General features: G+C 43.8%; 3 protein-coding genes across 3 annotated transcripts; 1 reads left to right on the top strand and 2 right to left on the bottom strand.

The window, feature by feature from the left end:
* Positions 1-158: 158 nt before the first annotated feature.
* pdp2 (putative pyruvate dehydrogenase phosphatase isoenzyme 2) lies at positions 159-4073 on the bottom strand. The gene is made up of 9 exons (XM_080475988.1): positions 3998-4073; positions 3502-3639; positions 3167-3379; positions 2875-2994; positions 2504-2790; positions 1873-1978; positions 1563-1799; positions 1176-1475; positions 159-1069 (listed from the first exon to the last, which is right to left on the bottom strand). The coding sequence occupies exons 2-9, from the start codon at positions 3580-3582 to the stop codon at positions 794-796; spliced, it is 1620 nt and encodes a 539-aa protein (XP_080332114.1). The 5' UTR covers positions 3583-3639; positions 3998-4073; the 3' UTR covers positions 159-793.
* A 185-nt stretch (positions 4074-4258) lies between these two features.
* On the top strand, positions 4259-11899 carry terb1 (telomere repeat binding bouquet formation protein 1; the record flags this gene model as incomplete). The annotated part of the gene is made up of 18 exons (XM_080474790.1): positions 4259-4289; positions 4400-4510; positions 4650-4781; positions 5133-5264; positions 5464-5524; positions 5606-5724; positions 5877-6005; positions 6116-6268; positions 6350-6481; positions 6681-6806; positions 6962-7331; positions 7436-7500; positions 7596-7667; positions 7972-8205; positions 9172-9237; positions 10008-10075; positions 10916-11071; positions 11157-11899. 18 exons carry the CDS (start codon positions 4259-4261, stop codon positions 11187-11189), a joined length of 2190 nt encoding a protein of 729 aa, XP_080330916.1. The 3' UTR covers positions 11190-11899.
* Positions 11900-12773: 874 nt separating this feature from the next.
* On the bottom strand, positions 12774-15791 carry LOC308117012 (uncharacterized protein). Its single transcript, XM_080475600.1, has 2 exons — positions 15398-15791; positions 12774-14503 (listed from the first exon to the last, which is right to left on the bottom strand). The coding sequence occupies exon 2, from the start codon at positions 14494-14496 to the stop codon at positions 13486-13488; it is 1011 nt and encodes a 336-aa protein (XP_080331726.1). The 5' UTR covers positions 14497-14503; positions 15398-15791; the 3' UTR covers positions 12774-13485.
* Between the last annotated feature and the right edge of the window lie 341 nt (positions 15792-16132).

Below are 16132 nucleotides of genomic sequence, written 5' to 3'. Positions count from 1 at the left end.
TGCAAAAAAAATTAAAAATTGTCAAATTAATAAAATCAAGCGAATCGCATATGATTTACCCGCGTTCTAATTTTTGTTGGCTGTCATTATCGGGGTGCTTAAAGATTGACTGTGTCAGAGCACAGTGCACTCACTTGTTTACAAAACACAGATCACCTCGGCTCCCATGACGCTCAGCAACTGCTGCACTCGCCCCGTTTATTATTATGAAAACTCAATCTGTTTTCAGGCTCGGATGTCAAACAGCTTGTGAAATGTGAGTTACAGGTGCACATTGTAGAGCGGAATGACAACTTCAATTTATCGGAACACACTGAATCAAACCAATCAACACACGATCGTCACACAAATTCAAGTTAAAGAGTTTCACAAAGGTAAACCTAAATAATTCACAGATGGATTGTGCCCGCACGAAAACCCGACACAGAAATGTAAACTAAATCAATGTGTGCCTCCATGTATATCTTTTGTTTTCTTCGATTCCTCCACATTCACCTGGCAATTTCAACGAACATCATTAACACTCTGAAAGATCAAAACCGTTTCTCTAAAAACCCTCAGTTTTGAACCCGAGAACTGCTAAAAATATACAACTTTTATCCCGCGTCACATTTAGGGAAATGTTCATTTTCTTTATCGAGGACGAACAACTCTGAAAACTGCCAATTAAAAACAAAATCGAATTTATGTAACAGGTTTTAAACTTTGGTGCAGGAAATTATCCAAAGAGTGACTGTTTTTGATGAGTTTGTCCAACTTTGTAAGAAAAAAAAAAAGAATTGCAAAGCGTCTATTAACTATGGTGGCGTTTTGCCAGGTCATGATTCAGATAGACAACAGTAGCTGTGATATCGTCTCTGTACATTCGGGCCAGGTCCTCTGGTAGAGCCAGCATGGAGGCCAGCCTCTCCTGGCACAATTCTCCATAGTCCCCAGTGCCAAGGGCATGTCTGATGAGGTGTGTGGTAGCATTAGTGTCTAAAGCGGGGGAGGCACGGGCCCGGCGCTTTTGAAGGAGTTCATGCATCTGGCCCAATTTCAGCTGCCTCTCAGAGGGAGAAACCGGAGCCTGGGGGGGAGAAAAAAGAAAAACAGGTCAAAAACAACAGGTAAAGTGTTAATGACACATTATCTTCTTTAAATGATAATGCATGCTGCCTCTCCTCCACACAAACCTGTAAATGTATTCCACTCAGGTGCTCGCCGATGAGTCGCACCGCCTCCTCACTACTCAGCTCGTCCCACAACCCATCGGTGCCGAGGATCAGGAAGTGGTCCTGTGGTCGCAGCTTGTGATAGGTTATGTCTGGTGTCACGTCCAGATAAGGCGGCGTTCTATAGTTAGGGGGTGTGTACTGGTACAGGTTGAGAGCGTCGAGGTCAACACCAGATTCCAGGCTGTTCAAAATGTTCTGCTGCAACTCGCTGCTCCACTTAAACCTCACATCGCCGAAAGCGCGCAGAGGCATCAGAACCTGGCGGCAAGACAAAGCACTGAACCGGTCACTTATTTTCTACATTTATTGTCAGGGTGCCTCACAGTGGAGGAGCAGGAAACTCACCCCGAGCAGCCTCTCATCGGTCAGCACTGTGTCTCTCTCTGAGGGAGGATGCTGGGCTATGATTCGCTCCACCTCAGCTTGGTTCTGTGAGTTGTGGTCCTTGGAGAGAGCTACGGCGCACCAAGAGCCGTCCTCGTTTTGCACCCCGAGCACCGCTCGACAGTCTCCGGCATTCGCCACATGGATCCCGTCCGTCCCCACGTGAGCAACACAGGCAGTACTGCCGGCAAAGGCCACCTGGACAGAAGTGTATTAACACTAAGTACCATTGTGCACACTGGAGCAGCGAGGACAAAGGTGCCGCTCCTACCTGGATGGCTGTACTCCTCATCAGGTCATTGGGAAGAGGGACTTGAGCCTCCAAAGAGATGTCAGCATCCAGCCGTCTGAAAGCGCGATCCAGAGCATCCTGAGGACTAGCAGAGCAGATGGGTCGTGTTTTATATACACACACTATATGAATCTTATTCTTGTGTTATTAGTCTGACAAAAGTAAAATTAAAGAAGCTTATTGTGGAAACAAATTAGGTTGAAAGGCTGTGATATATGGCATGATCACATGTTGTTCACTTACCACTAAACAACCTAACTTGACAATAAAATACATATACATGTGCAAATGTAAGACTTCCTGGGTATATACGCAAATAGGATGACAGAACAAAACTAATTAGGATATTTAGAGAATGGAAAACTGTTTCTTCACGACTTACTATAGAGTAATAGAAAATCCAACCAAGAATCCTAGTATCATTACCTATTGGCATTCCCCTACATTATGCAGAGGTTTTGTGCCAACATTTCCCAAAAGGCTTTGATCTGCATTTAGCACCTTTCAAATTAATCAAACCAGGAAAAACGTCAAACACGCAAATTGCATAATTTGTTTTGAATAAACAACAAAGAATGAATTTGGCAGATATACATGGACTGGTGCCTACCTCATGCCTTCGTCATGCTCCTCGCTGTCTAGTAGTTCTTGCCAGAAGACTCGGAGGTGGTCGATGTATAGCGAAGCAGATTCACGATAATTAAAATCTGTATGATGTTTATGCCACTGCAGGATGGGAGGAACAGGTCTGCCATGCTCCATGCATTTCTCAAGCTCTTCCAGGCTGTGCTTGGACATCATGGCAACTGCGATGTAGTACAGCAGCCGCTCACTGACAGCCTGAGCACACGCCGATCCCCCGTGGCCATCGAACACTCCGAACAGCATGCCCTTTGACTGGATAAGAGAAAGTTCCTTCATTTCTAGAAGAAGAGGAAGAAACGCTGACTGACGTACAAACAAAAGGTGGACGATACGTACCTGCAAGCAGGTGGCTGCACTGCGACGGTCCTCATTTGGTGTATTGGCAGGTAACTGGTTGCTTTCAAACTTTCTCACAGCGTTGAGTCCCCTGCCGTCAAACTCTGGGACGTTAACCGTCTGAAAAAGAGGCATACGGACATTTGATTTCTAAATCTATTGCTACTAATGAAATGACTAACATCAGCAAAAGATACTGCAGGATATTTTACAATATAGAATCAGGAACATTTCTTCTTGACAACGAGCCTCAGCCTTTGAATGTTATTTCTCTCTTTAACATAAACAGTACCTGCTCGTTGGATCTCAGAATACTATTGATCTGGACTTGGTTTAGCTGGAAGCAGAGATCCTGGCGAGTTGAGAGATGTCGTCCAGTTTGAAGCCAGTTTTCTGATTCCTCGCCACCACAGCTCCCCTGGCTCAGTCTTGAGGTGCCCCAGGATGAGAAGTGACCCTGCTGAACTGGCAGACTCTGGGAAGGGCATGCTGCAACTTGGGCATACTAAAAGAAAAACAAAAATCTCGATTAGAACATTAAAGTATTGTGGTGAAATGTGTTGTAAATAAGACGGGATCGTGAAAACACAATTGCACGTGTAACAAGAAATCAATGACGATACAAACCTGAGATGTGGCCGTTGCATAAAGTGACAGTGTGTGGTTGGAGGCTCTTTGGAATATGCTGGCGTACACACGTCCATACATCTCTAATGCAACGCTGTCGATGCGGTGCTGTGCAACTTAGTAGTACCCACAAGAGCTCTGAGAGAAAGGTAAAGCTTTAGACTAAACAGTGTCAACATATCATTTGAAAACCAGAATTACCCTGCAACCGACTGGCGACGCGCACAAATATCGACCCCCCGGTGTCAAAGTCTAATATACAGTAGAACATTGCAGAACACATCTGCTCAGTAGATCGACATGCTGCTGCAGCTGTAATCCTGCTAAATAACACTGGGAATAGCTGTTAGCTTCGTGGCTAACGCCATAGACGTTTCACCAATCACAGGTTAGCATTAGCATTAGCCTCGAACTCACGCTGCAGAAATCACCCTCAGGGACACACATGATATGCATAAAGTAAAAACTCCGTGTAAACACTTGATCGAATACGTACAAACTTTGCAAAATTGCGAACAGGTCTCTTCAGGTCAATGAGCAACAGACCTGACGACGACGTAAAGTGACGTGTGACGTCATGACGTCACGTTGGCGGTTTTTGTAGTCCTGCGCACGCCTATAGCTAATGCTAGCTATGAACATACCATTTATCAATGTTACCTCGAAATAATTGGCTTCTCATGCCACTTAGATTTTTACTTTTTCAAATAAAATTTTCTGTAGGTTTTAAATAATCATTTAAAGAGTGAAAAAGGAAATGGCGGGGGTTAGCAAAAACCGTCGCTTTTGTAAGTATCGTGTTCCTACCAACAAGTTTAGCTATATGTATTTTCTGTAACTCTGCATTTTAAAACCACGAATTCAGATGTAATTTATTTTATGTAATGGCTCATTTCAGCCACAGAGACAGATCTCAGACAGCTGCTGAAGTGTCTGAAGTGTCAGGTGAACTGCCCTGACTTGCAGAAACAGGCTCTCCTTTCAATTCATTCCATTTGTGAAAATGAAGGTATTTGTGTGCCGTCGTCACTTTGTTTGACATCACGGGTTGACATTTGCCTGATGAATGATATTGTATTCATTGAGTGACACTTTTCCATTTTTGGTAAGCTTCCTGTACAACTTTAAAATATTTCTTTTTGATTCAGAGGACAACATGGGTCTGCTGAGAGACATGGGAGGTGTGGCATTTGTGTACAACCTCTCCACATCTGGCATAATTCATCCAGATGTTAAGGAGACTGCACTTTGTACACTCGGTGCACTGGCAGAGGCCAATGGTAGGCATGTCAGTCTGACAGCTTTTTTCCATCTCATGTTTTGCAGCACTTGAAGCTTAGTTTGCAATTCAATCAGTTATTAATGGGACTTACAAAGTACATATAGATTACATATATGGTCACATATGGGTGGTTTTAGGTTCACAGGCAGGACATTTTGCTTAGACAACTTATATCGTGGCAAGTTTAGATGCTAAACTTGTGCCTCTATGTGTAAAAACATCTTGCTTGTCTTATAATTGGTCTGTCAACCATAGTATGTGTTGAATGCTGCAGTATTGTTGTATTAAAAACGTTTACATTAGATACAGTTTTGCATGTTGACAACACAGTTTCTTTCTCTGCTTTTAGTGCATTGCAAGAATGATCTGTGCAGAAAGGAGACATTTGTGGACCTCGCTGATTGTTTGAGGAAAGAAGATGCCCATCCGACACACAAGAGAGTGGCTGTCTATTTGCTGTTTGTGTTGGTGGCCAACAACAGTAAGATTGAGGCTTCTTTACCAGTCTATATAAATATAAAGAGTTCCAACTGTACAGTTGGTTGTTCCATTTATGTACATGTTTTTTCTTACATTAGCAAGTGTTATTTGTGTAGTTCGCTCCATGTAAAATCCAATTTAGTTTGTAGAAATGCCTTCCTGACCTCTGCTGGGTTCGTTGTGTCCGTGTGTTTCTGTAGAGTCAGGGCAGACTTTAGCCCAAACTACTGGGTGCCTAGCTGTTCTACTAGACCTGTTCAGGTACATTGCATTACAATATGTCAGTTAAAAACACTGAGCACCTGTGTTTATACCTTATGTAATCACATGATATTCTCGCAGGACCGCTTTCCCCCGATCTGCAGGTGCGACTTCACAAGCGGCTCGTGCTGCTCAAGCGTACCAGCTTTGGAAGTCTGTGTCTTGTGCCCTCTGCGGATGTATCAACAATCCTCAAAATGGTACTGCGAACTGTATATTTGTTTGTTGTATGACAAACTCTGATCTCCACCATGCAGCCAGGTTCTCCATGGGAGGGTGCATGTAGGATTATACTTAAAGTGAGAGCTTTATCGGATTTAGTTTTGTTTTTCTTCCTCTTTGTGTACTGCAGAGGATGGTCAGCGTGTTTGTGTTGCAGTATTTCCCATCGTAAAAAACTGGCTTCAGCAGATTGACTTGCCCCACACTGAGATTTGTCAGACTCTGTGCTCCTTCATAGCAATGGCAGTTTCCAATAACTGTGAGTGAAAGAAGCAGAACGTGTATAAGCTTAAACTAGGATTTTTCTGGCATTTTCTTTAAAACATCTAAATTGACATCAAAACACACAATGTTCATGTTTTTCCGCAGCATTTGTTCAGGAAAGTTTTTCTGCTTGTGGGGGTTTGGAAACTCTCGCTCGTGCACTGATTCGCGTAGCCTCCGCTGCACATTCAAGCCTGCAGTCTTGCCAACTGTCTGCAATGATCTCCAAAACGCTGTCAAAGTGCATCAGCGACAACTGTGCGTACTGCTCTCTCAAAACGCACGCAGCCAGATCAAACAGGGCCAGTGTAAAACCTGATCTAAATCTCTACTGTGCAGGTACTCTTGCTTCATGTCTGGCTCAGCACGGTGTGGTGTCACAGCTTTTGTTTCTGTTGGAGAGCCCACACCTGGACCCCGAGGGCAGGCACGACGTTTTGCACAGCCTTGGCTCCTGCACCGCCGCCTCTGGTGAGACTTCACGTTAATCTTGCTGTTTTGCGTGCCGACGGTTTTCGTCTTGAAGGTTAAAAGTTGTATCGCATTGGGAGAGACTTCCTTTTTTCTCCCCATTCAAAGCTTTATGGAGGCCACTATTTTCTTTCGCTTGTGATTACAACACACTGTCTGCATATCTTTTCAAAACTGTGTGCTTGTTTTGGACCTATAGAGGCGCACCAGTCCCAGCTGCTGCAGTGTGGAGGCTTACCGCTCATCATAACTTTACTCACAGAGGACACGAATGAGGAGATTAAAAAAGCTGCCACTTTCATTTTGCAGACTTGCAAACAGGCCAGTAAGTGCAATGTGTCTGCAACGTCACTGAGATTTCACTGAGATGTTAAAGAAGCAAACCAGGGAGAATTTCTTCACCAAACTATTAAGTAAATGAAGAAATGAATGTAAAAAGATTGAGCTCTCAATTTGATGCAGTTTTTTTTGTTCGTGAAGCCAAGTGCCTGGGAGACCGCCATCTGCCGGAAAGAGGAGTTGAAAATGCAGAATCCCCGGCACCTTTGGAAGGCTACTGGAATTCAGCTGAAGAATTTCTACATCGGCTCGACCAGCTGAGAAGAAACGGTACATCCACTGAGAGGCAAAGTCGGCGCTCTGAAGTTTCAAATTTACCTCGTCCACCGCAGAGGGAGGCTCACATTACAGCTGAGAATGCCAGTGCGATGAAGAAAATGAAGCCCTGCAAAAGTCCATCGCATGAGAAGGCTCAGACCAATTTAAAGGATGTGTGGGAGGGTACAGGAGACCTGCTGTCTTCTCATGTACGGCCACTAGAGAGGGGTAGTGAGCCACAAACAGAAAACAGGTCAGCTGATGTTTTTTTGGGGCTGATTATGTATCGATTAAAAAAAAAATAGTTTGTGGTTGATGATAACTTTTATGAATACATTTTCTTCTGTTTTCCTTCAGTCATTGGTATGAGTGCTCACAACCAGGGAGCGACAAGAACAGTAAGGGGATTAGAAGCACTGCAGGTAAGAGCAACAACATCCTGCCTTTACCATATGTTGATTATTTAAATTGCTGTTTGCGGTCAATGTACTTTTGGGTGATATGTCTTTATGTTTAGAGTTACAGGACAGTGAGATGGTTGAGAAAATCCCAGTGAAGGAAACCTCAGTCCCTCATAACCGGTGTGCAGGTGGGTTCACAAAACCTGCAGTGTCAGATTATCTATGTTGTATTTCACCAAACAGCAATTTGTCTTTTATAGTTCTTATTTTAAGAGCTAAATTCTGAACTGTAGTGTTTTTGTAAAAGTCGGTCTCGGCTGTCCCTTTAACCAAAGATTGTCTCTGCTTGTTTCGCTCATCTCCATGTGTCAGCTTCTTTGAGACTGCATTGTTGCTTTAACAAACAGTTCCTCGTTTTACTCCTTCAATTCTTTTCTTCTTCCGACATGAAAACTTGAGTTCTCACAAGATTCTAATCTCTGTGCCCTTTAGGTTGTGTGTTGACGTTTGAGAGAGTAACCAGTCGCAATTTCGCATCCATCCTAAGCTCCTGCCACCACCGCTGTGACATGCACACAGTTCTTCAAGAAGCCACAGAGAGATTCAGGATGCATCATCGCAAACTCTTGTTCAGGAAGGAGCACCGCTACGATAACGTGGACGGCAGAGTAGCAGACAAGAGGCTTTCGGCCGCAGGGCCGCGAAGAGACTCTGGAGAATTGAGCAGTAAGCCTTTTCTAATATTTGCTCTTGTACCTGTTCAGAAGTTCCTGATTTGTGATCTGATCCAAATTTTCAAAGTGTGCACACATTAGACATTCTTAATACTTTGGATACAAAAAGAACATCAATAACATAAGTTCCTTTAAAAGGCAAGACTGTGAAATTAGAATTAAAAGTAACTGCACGAATTCAGTTCCTGCCTGTCCCTCCGCCTCTATAATAAGGCAGCAAACAGTTGGTGCCTACCTGAGAATTGAAATAACATATACACCATGTTACACCTGATATGCAAACATCAATATTGAGACACACTGATCAGATAAGAAATCATTTTTGAAGCTTCTCATTTGTCCTTGATGACCGTCTCCATGCACATGACACGAGTGGCGTCATTGCGGAGTGTACAACAATAAAGGAAAATATAAAAACTAGTGCAAGTCTGGGTAACATTAGTAATAATGATGGAACTGTGGAAGAATTTCTTTCCTAATGCATTCCGCTCATTTTTGTAACACAAGTCGACATGAAGCCGATGTTCTCCTGACACACCCTTGTCGTGCAGCTCACACTTCACGCCGAGCTGCCATTTAGCTGCTGAATCCGCTCAGTCTGATAACCCCCGAGAGCTTTATGTTTTTTAAACACCTGGTCCCACTTAAAGCGAAGCTCATCAGATGCTGAGTGACAGAGCGGCACTTTCTTCCTCGCTCTGTAAACCGAACTCCACCGGTGTCGAAGCCGTCATCAACACAGTGAGAGTGCACAACATAATGTGGTTCAACATGGTTGTCCTCATTCTCCCAGGCGTTAGTCTGATTCCACCGCGCAGACGAGCGAGAGAGGAAACGTCCGTCTCATACGACAGAGCTGGTTTGATTTCTCATCGTACAGCAGCCGCGCGTCATTCAGTGTTGTCTTTTTGTTGTTTTGTCACACTTATCGAAACACTAATCTCATTACTTCTCCCAGGCCCCAGCCTGACTCCCATAGAGCGGCCACACCTTCCAGAAGATGGATCTGCAATGACAGATATAGGTATTTACAGTGGAACTCTTCAAGCATGTGTGTGAATGTTATGATTGAGAGCCGGTGGTGGGAGCTGCTTTCTGCAGTGTGTTTCTGGCAGCGGGGCGAACCACAGAGCAGAAGGAATGTTGAACTGCAGCCAATGTTCTCACAGGGCAGGCCAGAACTGCTTCAGAGCCGCACAGCTGTATATGAAGCCGTTTCACACTCTGGCTGCATGTGTGCGACCGACTCCCGTATAATAAATCTGTGCGTTTGTGTTCTGCTGGGACATATAAAGGAAATGTTCACGTGATAATTTAACATGTTCGGTATTTGCATTTCATCTCAGACACTGCTGGTTATTTTTTTAGCTATGTTTGTCATCCGTCACCGTTTTGCTCTTTCTTTAACAGTTTTTGCCATTTCATGACATTCTGTGTGTTCTGCAGTACTATTTGCAGTACTATTGCTGTGTGGAGTTTTTCACTGTCCAGCGTTTCTGTCTTAAGAGTTACTGTTTCTTATTACCTCTTTGCCAAATGCTTTTTCCAGCGCTCACATTGTTAAAGTTCATACTAAGAATGCTTTTTCATCCACTCCACTTTTTTTTTTTTTTTTTTGCACAGTCAGCTATTTTTCCACTCCTCCCGGGGTTATACTTTTTTCCATTGTAATACTGCTACTTTCCTTCTTTTCGCTTTCATTCTCTGTCACCAGTCGTCCATCTCCCGCCGAGCTTTAGTTCGATGTCCGTCTACCTTTCAAGACACACAAACTGTTGTATGCATTAATTGCAGAGAGAAGAAAAAGTGGAAAACCGAAGCTTGATAATCAGCAGAAGACTGACAGTGGGAACTGTTACACAGTAAGACTGAAAGAATGAGTCCTGTTGAGAATGTCTTAAAGATACTTTGTCCGTTTCTGAGCTGATTTTGTTTCCATTACCACTTTACATGCCGTAATACTTCAGAGTCGTACAAGTATTTGAGGAATAAAGAGAGGAAGTGTTTGTTTATATTCAAGTTGGTCTAGATACTTAGAAAAACAAGTTAAAATGCATTTCACAAACCGGCTTCACACTTTAAAAAGTCCAGTATTCTAGAGGAGTATAGTTCACTGTACTATGAGGGAATAACAGCAGCTTCCCTTGTATGTTTTATGCTTAGAAATGTTTACCTCAGTTTCACAGCAGTGCCATGTGTTTCTAATGGAACGCAGCGATAGCACATCATATGGTACACATCAACAATTTGACTGTCGCAACATTCTGGGACAAGCTGAAGTCACTTAAACAATGTATGTTAAGCGCCACAGAATTCCACAGTTAAATATGCAATATGTGAAATCTGCCAAACCACCAGATTGTTATGTTCTGAGCAGCTTGGGACGATTACTTTCTACAGGAGTAACCTTTTAGTTCAGCACATCTTGTCCAATTTAATTTATGGAGGTTTGTCCCTCAGCAACTTTAGTTCACCCAGGAAGAGCTCGGTGAGCCAGTCGGCTTATGGAAAGATAAACTACATTCTAGAGGAAGTCAAGTCATTATAGATATTTGTTAGATTTCATGTGTACCAAAGTGTGGACCCATGCAGGCGCGATTTGTCTTTCAGTAGTCGGTAGTATTTTGATCTGACAGACTGTATTTTCTTGCCATATTGTTGTTGTTGTTTTTTTCTTCTGCTTGACTTAAAAACCCCTATAGAAAAGGAAGCGGAGGAACTTCACCTGCAAAGAGTTGGATTACCTGCTGGCTGGAGTGAGGCTGTATGGCCGCTCCTGGAACACCATCTTGTGGTCATACCCTTTTCAACCAGGACGCACCAACGTCGATCTGGGCATGAAGTACAGGCGGCTGATGGTAACGAGAACATGCCGCAGTGAGGTCGTTTCCGTTGCAGCATGTGACGTGCACAAATAATTTGTTTTCTTGATTTTGCCCTCAGAAGCGTAAAGCCCGAGGTGCCGGCTGTGCGTAGAGGTGCTGAGGACTCGGTGGCCTCCGGCTTCACGTCATCTGGAAGGTCTTCATTTCAAATGATTTAAATCTGGAATGAATTAGTTATATGTTGTATTTATATTGTGGTTGTACACTTTTTCAGACGAGTTCAGTTGCAACCACATTGGTGTTTTGATAGATTTGGCTGAGTGCCAGATTGTAACAAGGCTTTAGGACAATCACCTCAAACGTTCCATTGGATGTTTGACCTCAGTGATAAATTAACAAATGAAATTAACGTTTAACGTTTTGCATTTCTATTCACTTGTTGTTGTTGTTGTTGTGTGTTCAGAGTATAAAGTCTAATTCGAAAACCTTTTGGAAGTTTGGTCAATTAAAATGATGAGAAATGGAGGTGAAATGCCAGATCTCATGCACCTCTGCAATGTGTCTGCAGGTCGTGGCAGTAAAGCAGCCGAGTCATAATATAATGTGTTGTATATAGGTTTTTGAGTTGATTTTCAAAATGTTATTTATTTGTTATATGGAATATATGTAATATATGAAAAGGTCATTCCCTTTTTTTGTAACTCGAAGTCAATCTTGGCTGAGTGAGTTTTCTTTTTGCATTTCTGTTTGAAAGTCAGAGATGTGCTACTCTCCTGACACAGAGTGCGTTAGACGGAAACACTCTGTCTGATTTGTCTTTGTTCTTAAAAAAAAAACAGGAAATAAATAAGGGAAGACTAGACGTGAGTCCTGCTTTTTCATCTATTCAGTGGAGCGCCTCTGGTATGACAGGAATCACAAATGGTGCAAATCATGCTTCTCATTTATTCTGTGTGCAGCAAGAAGAACTGCATCTTTTACTCACAAGTTTGACTGAGATCACTGTCTGACGAATGCCTCGCCCTCTGTACGGGGACTCATCAGTCTGCTGTTAAAATCGGGATTTACCCGTACGCCATGCCCCGAGGCGTGGGCTGTTCAAGCTTGCTGTGTCTGGATGACACAGAGTGCATGTGGAGAGCTGGATTTAATGTGATTATAGAACCAACCGAGAGTTAATTATATCAATCTAGTGATTATTGTCATCGTAAAAAAAAATGGGAGTTATGCCACATGGTAAATTTTGGTATTTTGTTGTACTCATAGATAGGTGGTGTTTTTTCTTTTTTTGGGGGGGGGGTAAAAGTAAGAATGTAACAAGCTCCTTCACAGTTTCATTCTTGGTACATAGCTTCTCATACCAGTCTGCTGACTTCCTAGTCACAATGTTGGAATTACAATGCAGTAAGTGCAGGGGGAGTGTGGTGGGAGAGGCATGTATGTAAGGAGCAGATTTCTCATGGACTGAAACGCAGTCATACTGAAGACTTTTGACCCAGGCCCCCCCGAAAACCTCCTTCCTTTGGAAAGAATGTGCCCCCCCCCCCCCCCCCCCCTTTCCCTCTTGTGTCCTCTCCCAGGCTGTGAGGCAGTACTGTCTTTCTTGTATGATCTGTGCTGCTCTTGCTAGACTTTGACTGCCGGGTGTACATTGTGTTCTGCACATTGACATCGTATGTCCAAAGTACTGATTGATACTTTCCTTCAAAAAAAAAAAACAATGCTCTCAATATGTCACATTTTAGCAGGGTGTATATTGTAGTCTGACAACTGTCACACCAACCTACCTTATTGTTGATAAACCTTTTTACCCACAAACAGAATTAAAAGAAAACAGGGACGTGAGCAAAACGTGGCGAATACAATTTTTATTTTTTACAATCAAGTCATGGCTTGAGTTAAAGATCTCTTAGGTGTAATTAAAATGCCATAAGGTGACAATCGCTGTCTGTAGAAAGTTACTGCAAAACCCAGGCATTTTCAGAAGAAGGCATCATTGTTTATCAGAGGCTGGTGTCCTGCCATACTGAGGAATGTGGTGGTATCTTCCATCCTTATTTGCTGCCTTTCATTAACTTACTTTCTTCTTAGAGGGTTTGCATAGAGGAAAATCTCTTGTTGTCTAACGATACACTTAGAGCCCCTGAGCTGTTTAAGCCCCTTTACCCTTCAATGAAACACAAGCTGGCTGCAATAAATGTGCCAAAAGTATATGAAATATGATTGTTTTCAGTTCATTCTTCAGCTCATTTGGCCCCCTTTTAATTTGTCGATTCAAAACTGCACAAAGAAAGAAGGATTTGCCTTATTTGTCTTAACTTGGCAACTTACATTGAGATAAAAAAAAAAAAAGCAGATTTGAACCTTTCATATTTCACGTAAAAGGGTTAGGAGAGTTTCACAGGAAAAAAGAAGAAGCATTTCTTTGATGAATTCCCTTGAAGGATTCAGATCAGATCATTGGTTGTGCACATGTCTGTGATGGGAGTGCCACCGGGAATCTTCACGTCACCTGGAAGGAGGTCATTGATCAGGTCAGTTCCTTTCAGCTCCAAGTTCTTTAGGATTTCACAAACACTTCCTTCATTCGCGCCATTGCCAATCTTCTCTCCGGCCTCCACCTCTGTCTGCTGCTCTGGAGACTCTGGGCTTTCCGCAGACTCTTCTGGCACAGCAGACACAACGTTGTCGTGACACTGCTCAGCTGTTGGGGCGTCTGTTGGCTCGTCTGTGTTGTCTGGGGAGGGTGAGGCATCAGGGCCACCCAAGTTAACCAAGGGCGGTAGTTGCTCTTGCTCTGGTAGAGGCTCTTGGCTGAGCAGGTCTGTCGGTGCTGGTTTTGGTTCTGAGATGGGCTCTGCCTCTGGACTTGAGGGTGATTCGGTTTCAGGGGCTGGTTCAGGTTCTGGATCTGGGGTTGGAGCACTCTTTGGTTCAGGGACAGGCTCCGGGGTGGGTTCTGGCTCTGAAATGGGCTCTGGGATTGCCACCGCTTCTGGTTCAGGAATAGTCTCTGTGACTGGTTCTGGGACAAGCTCAAGGACTGCTTCAGTGATGGGTTCTGGGACAGGCTCAGGGACTGCTTCAGTGATGGGTTCTGGGACAGGCTCAGGGACTACCACTGGGACTGGTTCTGGCTCTGAAATGGGTTCTGGGTCTGTCTTAGCCACTGCCTGCGGAACTGAGACAGGCTCAAGTTGTTGGACTGCTTCTGGAACAGCTTCTTGAGCGAGCAAAGGAGCAGCTTGAGGTTCAGCTTCTGGAGGACTTGGTTGTTTGGCTGGCTCTGCAGGTTCAGGTTCTGCAGCAGTCGGGGTGTCCTTTGTAGTCTCCTCCACCCCCTTATCGAGACCCACTGCCTCAGTGGCCTCTTGAGCTTGGATTACTTCGGAGTTTGCCGGCTCCTCTGCCGCCGTCTCAGCTGGGCCGTCTCGCCTTCGACTGACCTTGCCTCCCATGATGAGCCTGTGGAGAAAACCTAAATGAGAATTAAATTGCCCGGGGTGTGATCGTGTAACTTCTCTTTGGGCAAGTGACAAAAAAATATTCCCATTAACTTTTGCATTATAGTATAAGTTACTCTGAATTCAACACACAAAGGCACACTTACTCTCTCGCATGAGTTTGTAACAACACAAAGTAAAGGAGTGTGAGCCCTTCACAGATAGGTTTAACTGGTTGAGCAGAAGTATTCCTGTTTGTGTGCCATGGTACATTATGTTCTCCCTTCCCAGGCTGCATGTGCAACATGTGGAATATTTAGGTAGACAAGCGTGTCCCGGCAATGAATGTTTCCAGGGCTAACAAGATGACCTTTTGAAGCCTTTTGTTATTGATCCCTGCTTTCTTTTACACTGCAACGAGCATTAATTCCACGATCAGCACCTTTGAGGCGAGTTCTGACCTGTGTGCAATAAAAGTGATTATCACTTTGAACCATTGCCAGTTTACGTCGAATGAAAATTCACGTTTGAAGTACCTTTTTCTTTGTTTTTGTCCCCACATCTGCTTTGTAATTATTGTATAAAAGAACCGCACCTTCTTTCAGCAGTGTGTATCAGAACCACTGACCCGCAACCCCCCCCCCCTCCACATGCAACTCCAACACAGCTCATTATTCCTCTTTACATCACGACAGTCCACCCCAACCGACAGTTATGGATGCAAACTATAGCAGTTGGCAAATGTTCCTAAATTGCTCGGGAAAGCAACGCGAACAAAGAGACCCAGGCAGGCGACCCCGCCTCCCTGCCGCGCAGAACAAACTGTTAAAACTATCCAAAGTGTTAAAAAAGTGCTAAGTTTTGAGGTTAGGACGTCCAGTTAAAAGCACCAAACCATGACAAACACTTCACCGACCTGTTGAACCTGGTTTGCGTCGCAGTTGAAGCAGAATAACCGCTGCAGATGAGCTCGCAGCCTGCAGAAGTGCACACGTCCGAGTGTCTGCTGAAGCGCGCTCCTGCGCAGCGGAGCCCTGAAAAAGCGGCGCGTGTCCGCGTCCAGTGCGCGTACCAGTGAGCACCGCCACTGAGCGCCCTGAGTCAGATTGATTACTTCTTTTTTTTTTTTTTTTTTTTTTCCGCGAACCAGCTGAGTCAAGTTTCACGAGACAGTTTTTCTCACTTAATCAGAAATCCTCATAAAATTGAGTTGCTCTTTTAAATCGTGCCTGAAAGTATATTTCTTATTAAACTCCCATTTGTACTCTGAAGAGAGCTGAAGTGTTCACCATATCCAATAAATATAATGCAATCATGTTCGGGAAGTAGGCATGCAGATCAGCTGATCAGGGTTGATGATAAACTCCTAGTGCTTCATACTGAATATGTCATGCCAATCTGCACTCCGGAGTTCTGTTTAAAGTACTTTCATATGCATGGAAGATATGCCGGTCTATATTGTTTCTGGGTTGCAGATTCAACCCATATGATGTTATAAGAAATATTCAAGCTATAGATATTGTTGCCCATTCGGATGTTTTTCTATGAGCGTGTAAACATGGCCTCATATTTCGACATTAAACCCGCAACAAATTCACAGCGGCACTGCCTTATGCTGGCAACTACTTAAGGGCTGCTTCTCGGAGATTTC

Source organism: Lipophrys pholis, assembly GCF_963383615.2.
Source record: "Lipophrys pholis genome assembly, chromosome: 11".
NCBI classification, from domain to species: Eukaryota; Metazoa; Chordata; class Actinopteri; order Blenniiformes; family Blenniidae; genus Lipophrys; species Lipophrys pholis.
The sequence above is the reverse complement of the archived record's forward strand: the minus strand, read 5'-3'. Positions and strand labels throughout refer to the sequence as shown.